This window comes from Patella vulgata, chromosome 1 (assembly GCF_932274485.2).
Source record: "Patella vulgata chromosome 1, xgPatVulg1.2, whole genome shotgun sequence".
In the NCBI taxonomy this organism is placed as follows: domain Eukaryota; kingdom Metazoa; phylum Mollusca; class Gastropoda; family Patellidae; genus Patella; species Patella vulgata.
In genome coordinates, this window is record NC_065879.2 from 77,803,189 (window position 1) to 77,810,128 (window position 6,940).

At 33.4% G+C, this 6,940-nt stretch overlaps 1 protein-coding gene across 1 annotated transcript; it reads right to left on the reverse strand.

Annotated features, from left to right (window-relative positions):
- Positions 1-337: 337 nt before the first annotated feature.
- On the reverse strand, positions 338-5,469 carry LOC126810874 (oocyte zinc finger protein XlCOF6). The gene is made up of 4 exons (XM_050536200.2): positions 5,365-5,469; positions 4,058-4,312; positions 3,268-3,553; positions 338-2,674 (listed from the first exon to the last, which is right to left on the reverse strand). Exons 2-4 carry the CDS (start codon positions 4,279-4,281, stop codon positions 1,220-1,222), a joined length of 1,965 nt encoding a protein of 654 aa, XP_050392157.2. The 5' UTR covers positions 4,282-4,312; positions 5,365-5,469; the 3' UTR covers positions 338-1,219.
- Between the last annotated feature and the right edge of the window lie 1,471 nt (positions 5,470-6,940).

Below are 6,940 nucleotides of genomic sequence, written 5' to 3' on the forward strand. Positions count from 1 at the left end.
TTAAAGAATACAATGAGTACAGTGCCTCTGGGTAGTTCTTAATTGTATTTCTATTTTCTTCCATGGTCTACTAAACTTAGCTATTTTGTCGTATTTGGGAACCATATTAGCGTTTGGTTCAGTTATGGTACATTTTGCCATTTAGATATGAATTTGAAGAACCCGAAAACCAATTACATTATCACATTACTAACATTGAAATGTACCTCCAAATATGGCTGCTATTTTGAATATGATCTCAACCTGGAATACCAGTTAGTTGGAACATGATTTTATGTTTATATCTGAAATAATTGACTCCAAAAACTTATATATCAATATATTACACACCCTTTTATGAAAATTTATGAGCTTCCCATCAAAATGAGCCCCCTATTTTGAATTAGCCGCCACTTTTAGGGGGAATACCCAAGCTAATTGGATTCAGTGGGTCGAAATCTTATAGAAACCACCTTCAAACCTAGGTCCGGGAGAATCTTTCACAAATGTTACCACACTAAATAACCAGTAAATGTTTTATGGCAGTCATCTTGAATATTTAAATTTTCCCCAAGGATGCCGGTGGCATCATCCAGTTTCTGAATCTACACATCAAAAAACAATAGGTGGACTATATTTCCATGTCAAGGCTTAACATGGGGTTTGGCTGCCGTATTATACATGTAGTACCCAGTATACAATTTTACTCTCCATTGACTTCTATTTATTCAATAAAATACATAAATGGTGATAAGATACAACTTGCTATTTTGGGATCAGGGCCCATATTCAAAGGTTTTCTTTAAGGTTGGCGTCCTTGGCACCATTAATTTACGGATTGACCACAACCGCCAAAACGAATAAAATGTCTAATGGAATACCATTGAGAAAAATTGAGAACTTCCACCATCGAAGCCTGGTTATGCCCCCTTAAGGGCACCACTACTCTACTAAAAACTTAGTTTAGCAAGTTACGACAGAAATTATCACAGATTTTGACACAAAATGGAGACGGGAATGACATACCACAATACATCTATAAGGTCTTTTCTGCAGTATTAGTTCTCATGTAGCTGTTTAGATGACTACTTTTGGTGAATGATTCACATTTAAAAAGTTTTTCTTTAGTTTTGAGTTCTCATGTGCTTCTGTAGACCACATTTCTGGGTAAACGTTTAAATACAAACATGAGAGTTATAAGATTTTTATTCCAGAATGAGTTCTCATATGGCTCTTTAGATTACCTTTTTTTGGTGAATGACTTACTACAAACATCATATGTAAAAGCCTTTTCTTTAGAATGAGTTCTCATGTGTTTCTGTAGACTACATCTTTGGGTAAATGATTTACTACAAATATCACATGTAAAAGGTTTTTCTCCAGTATGTGTTCTCATGTGTTTCTGTAGACTACCTCTTTGGGTAAATGATTTACTACAAATATCACATGTAAAGGGTTTTTCTCCAGTATGTGTTCTCATGTGATACTGTAGACCAAGTTTTTGGGCAAATGATTTACTACAAATATCACATTCATAAGGTTTTTCTCCAGTATGTGTTCGCATGTGGCTTTGTACTTGACTTCTAGTGGTGAATGATTTATCACAAATATCACACTTAAAAGGTTTTTCTCCTGTATGAATTCTCCTGTGCTTCTGTAGACAACCTCTATTGGTAAATGATTTATGACAAACATCACATTTATAAGGTTTTTCTCCAGTATGTCTTCTTCTAATGTGGTACAGCAGAGGACTTCTATTGGTGAATGATTCATTACAAAGATTACAACTATAAGGTTTTTCTCCAGTATGCCTTCTCATGTGTGCCTTCAGATTGCCACTCTCAATGAATGATTTACTACAGACATCACATTGATAAGGTTTTTCACCAGTATGAATTCTCATGTGGTTCTTTAGATCACTTCTTCGGGTAAATGATTTACTACAAACATCACAAATAAAGGGTCTTTCACCAGTATGAGTTCTCATATGTGACTTTAGATCACTTTTTAATGTGAATGATCTATTACAAACATCACAACTAAAGGGTTTTTCACCAGTGTGAATTCTCATGTGTGAGTTTAGAATATAACGATGAGTGAATAATTTCCTACAAACATCACATATATAAGGTTTTTCTCCAGTATGACTTCTTGCGTGTTTGTGCTGAGCTCCTGGGCGACTAAATGATTTACTACCAACATCATAAGGATAAGGGTTTTCTTCGGTATGAGTTCTCATGTGTTTCTTAAGACCACTTTTCTTGGTGAATGATTTACTACAAACATCACAATTAAAATGTTTTTCTCCAGAATGAATTCTTGTGTTTATTTGCAAAGCTCCAAAATCAGATTTAGAACTTGATTTACAACCGTTTTGATAGCATGTTTCAACAAGACAAAATTCATCTACATCATCACTTTTTTCTTCCTGAACAGGACAATATTCATCTAGGTCATGAGTTTTCTCTTCTTTAACATGACAATATTCACCTACATCATTAGTTTTCAATTCTTTAACATGACAATATTCATCTACATCGTCTGTTTTCTCTTCTTTAACATGACAAAATTCATCTACCTCATCAATTTTCTCTTCTTTTACACATATTTTCTTATGATTTTCTAAATCATCATAATGTTGAAAAATCTTGTTACATACAACACACTGATGCAAAGTTATTACATCATTAGTTCCCTGTAATATATAAAAGTTATAACATCATTAGTTTCATGTAACATATAAATAAGGTTTAATATCAGCAGTTTCCTTTAATATATAAAAGTTATAATATCATCCAATAAATATATAAAAGTTATAATATCATCCAATAAATATATAAAAGTTATAATATCATCCAATAATATATAAAAATTATAATATCATTAGTTTCTTGTAATATAGGGGCATTGGTAACTTGTTGAAAATTTCAGTCAAATTGGTCCACTATGAACCGAGATATCAGCTTTGTAAATTTCCGCCTAGCCTCGTTCATCATTACTAAAGTTAGTACGTTAAAAAGCATAGTCTCGATTATCCATTGTTTTGATTTAATTATCAATGAGAGTTTGCAGCATATATGATTCTAATCCAGTCGATATTGAAGGCTAGCCTTGACATCGAGAGTTGTTTATGGTCTGGATAAGTTAATTAATGTCAAATTAATAATTTAGATAAGATTTCAGGCCTAAAGAAATACCTGCAATAGGCAGATTTAGCTCTTGCATAATGCATGTTTAAATAGATTCTGTAGTATTATTGATTAAGTAGTATTTTAATAAAATGTTTACCTCAGCCCGATTCTTGACAGCTGGTTTTGCGGTGTGTGAGTGCTCGGTGTTGGCATTGTAGAACCCGGCTCGTTCTCTGATGACAACTGGACAGACCATAGTCTTGTTTCTGATGCTGCACCGCCAATCCGTACTGTCCTTGTTATGTCTTTTAAAAGTGAATGTGTGCCCATCACTAGAAACTAGTTTTTTCCTGCCTCGCCGGGTGCCATTTTCCACGACTTTGTATGTCACCATTGCCTCTGTCGTTGACAAATCTTTAGCGATGGAATCATCTGTCAGCCAGCTGTTGACAATAAAAATACAATATAAAATACAACATAAACTGAATGTTGGCAATATAAATGAAGTATAATAATAAACATAATAATTTTATAAACTCGTTCTGAATGTGATAAACTATATTTACTCAATCTGATTCAAATACAGATCTATATTTCGTTTTGTTTTTTTATACTTTGATGGCCTACATTACATGAAGATCTGACAAGTTGTAGTGATAGGTCGCGTCAGAGGTCATAGAGCGTCTTTTTACGCTATGACATCAAACATTTGATTACCCAACCAGCATTGATGTTACTAGTGGATTACCCACAGTTCCGTGCGAAACTTGCCTAAAGCTCGCCGTAACAGACCGTTTAATTGGCTAATTCCTCACACCATTCAGAACACGTCAATGATAACAACTCTTCCAGATCCTAATGTAGTAAAGACAAGTAAAACGAAATAATTTTGAATTATAAAAACAAAATGAAATAGGATCTGTGTTTTAATCAGATTGTATATTTACTTTTCCTGTATGATTTGGGGCATGTTGACGAGAGACAGATTGATTGTACTTTGGTCGGCTGATTCATTCTTGACAGCAGTTAATGACAGTCTTGTACTTTGATCAACTGCAGGTGATGCCAGTCTTGTACTTTTAGCCCTTGGTGAAATAAAACTAGTGCTTTCATTGGGTGCTGAAAATTCCATACAACTGATGGCTACCGCAGTCAACTCCTTCACCATCATGCAGTACTGAGTTCTAGACAGATATGGGTATCTGCAAAATACAATATTGTTAAAGTCAGACATGTGGCTAAATAATATGAAAATTAAAGTCATACCAGTATTGCCAGTTCTATTCTGCCATCGTTCAAACCTGTCACACTGAAAAGCCTCCTTGGACGAACTACTGACTCACAAACTATATATGTATCTGACATTTTGAAAAGTGATTTTCTTTCATGTGCTTTATGATGAAATATTAACATGGGTAAGTATATAACACCTTAGTGTTTCAAAGAAAATAAATGTATTAAAACAAACACAGATATCAATTTATTAAAATAAAAATATCAATTTATTAAAACAACACTTTTTTCAGAATCAGATTGGTCCGAATGGGCTTGAAAGAAAACAATTGTATTAAAACAAACACAATTATCACTTTATTTGTTGGTCCGAGTTGTCTTTTAATCTTGATCCGTGTGGTCTTCTATCAATGTATTTGTTGGTCTGAGTGGTTTTCTTTTGGTCAGAGTGGTCTTCGGTCCGAGTTGTCTGCTTTCCGGGTGTCCAATTTTTGGAGACTTCAGTTTTTATATACAGAATACCCTACCAAATGATAATCAAAAGATAACTTTTGCAGTGCAATATGTTTTGGGATATGGCTTTATTTGGGCTAATTTTACTAGCCTGTCAGTGATATTATCAGCCTATAGTTCAACCCGAGGTTGTGAACAGCCATACCATACGATAGAGCATGGTCAGGACAGTTCAGACTGTAGTCGCCCAGGGCAACCTTTTAGACATTAGTTATAATTTTTTCACGACTAGTGGTTGGAACTAGAAACCGAACGCAGATGGTCCGGACCACCATCTGTTCAAAGATGGCTGTCTCCATTGACATGGTGATGTCATTTTACTCTGCTTTAGACCTGAACCATAACCCTGAAAAAAAAAACCCTTTAGCTCAAGGAAGGGTTGGACTAACTTAGTTAAGAAATCGCGATAACCAAAGGTCGCGCTAGCGAATATAATCACTACTGATCATGTGCAGTGTGTAAAAAGTAGTGGCGGGTGTTAACAACTTTCTGTTTAGAATCAACTCACCATTATTTTGTTTGACATTTTTAATGTTTATCCGTGTATGAGCTGATTGGATTATGACTGTTTAAAGTAAAATGCAAACCGACTTCGTTCGGTGTTCAATGTTCATTTCCAGTTCATAATATATATGGTTGAATATTGATTCATGACTTAGATCCATCTTACACCAATAACTCACAATTTATAATAGCGTTCAATAATAAATACTAGAAACTGAGTTTTAGATATTTAACTAAATGTTTTTATCTAGAATATATCATGAATATTTAAAAGACTCAAATAACCGTTGTAAAATATTAGTTGAATTAATTACTTTCTCGGTTCCTATGCATCTGGCGTCTTCAAAATATTATACGAAGCAAGCGTATTATGAAATGACAATGCATTGAAATTGAAACGATTAATAGTAAATATACAGTATAATACTGCTAAATATATTTTGTATATGAAGTGTACATAATATTGTCATTTTATTTGGTAATATATTTACTGATTTTTCTAATTTAAGTTAATTTCAATACCAGATAACCCAGTAGCATAATAGATAATTTACTATGTTATTGCGAATAAATTGTGTACAGAACAGCAATAAAACCATTTAGCTTAATACCTTATTCAGAAAATGAACATAGAGTAGATTTACGGGGTTCAATTTCACGATTTATGTAGCATCGTGGAAAATATTCTGTATTGTATTGAAAATAAATGATCTGTAGGAAAGCTATCAGAATATAAAGCTATTTCCAACGTTCTGAGACAATGCGAAATGTCCGAAATCACCGAAGTTGTCGTTTTTCGATATTTTGCCGTAATGTTATCAATAATTGTCGGATTGTAATATTTGATACATTTTGACATAGCCAGAGACAAGGCACATAGCTACAGTTCTTTGGATTTTTTTTTATTTTCGACGAATCTTAGGAGATATTAGGCGCCAAATTTTGAAAATTAAAATTTTACAAAAAACTTTTTTATTAATGAATATTTTTATGTGGTATTTTACTTAGGGTTAAAGAGTCATCTGATTTGACCAAAAATTGCAACATTTTTTGCCACCGTATTTTTCCTTGGCCCCCATTGGCTAATTCAGTTTTTCAGTCCTGGATTAATTATTTATTGTTCGATTTGTATAAAACAAAGTTCATATGTTCCGCGGTCCAAAATGTCATTTTTTTTGTTACCAGTACATTTTCCTTTCGGCAACGGAAGTAACATAAATTTAGCAAAAACTGCAATTTTGAGAGTTCGGTACCACTTTTTGAAAGCAAATATTATTTTTTTCAAATCTGGTATGACTGAAACGGTTTGCCCTGTTAATGCGCAGAAATCATCGCGCTCAGTTTTTTTAATTTTTATTTCGTTTTCGGATCATTTCGATTTAAAGGTGAAAAAAGGTGAAAAAATGAGCTATTTACAACCAATTCAGGCTTTTCATATTTTAATATATTTTTTCGCAACTTTCATAAACTAGTAGCAATAATCCATACGAAGAGAATGTATGTGAAAATTAGTTTGTAATATAAGCAGTTGTCGAGAAATGGGCAATTCTGCATGAGTCCCTTTTTACGCTAGTTTGCCT

Excerpts from the sequence above, each read along its gene's own strand:
- LOC126810874 (XM_050536200.2), bottom strand. The coding sequence starts at position 4,281 with ATGATGGTGAAGGAGTTGACTGCGGTAGCCATCAGTTGTATGGAATTT. Across the intron at positions 3,554-4,057 it reads CCCCAAATCATACAGGAAAA|CTGGCTGACAGATGATTCCA; the intron begins GTAAATATACAA and ends TATTGTCAACAG. Across the intron at positions 2,675-3,267 it reads CTGTCAAGAATCGGGCTGAG|GGAACTAATGATGTAATAAC; the intron begins GTAAACATTTTA and ends TATATATTACAG.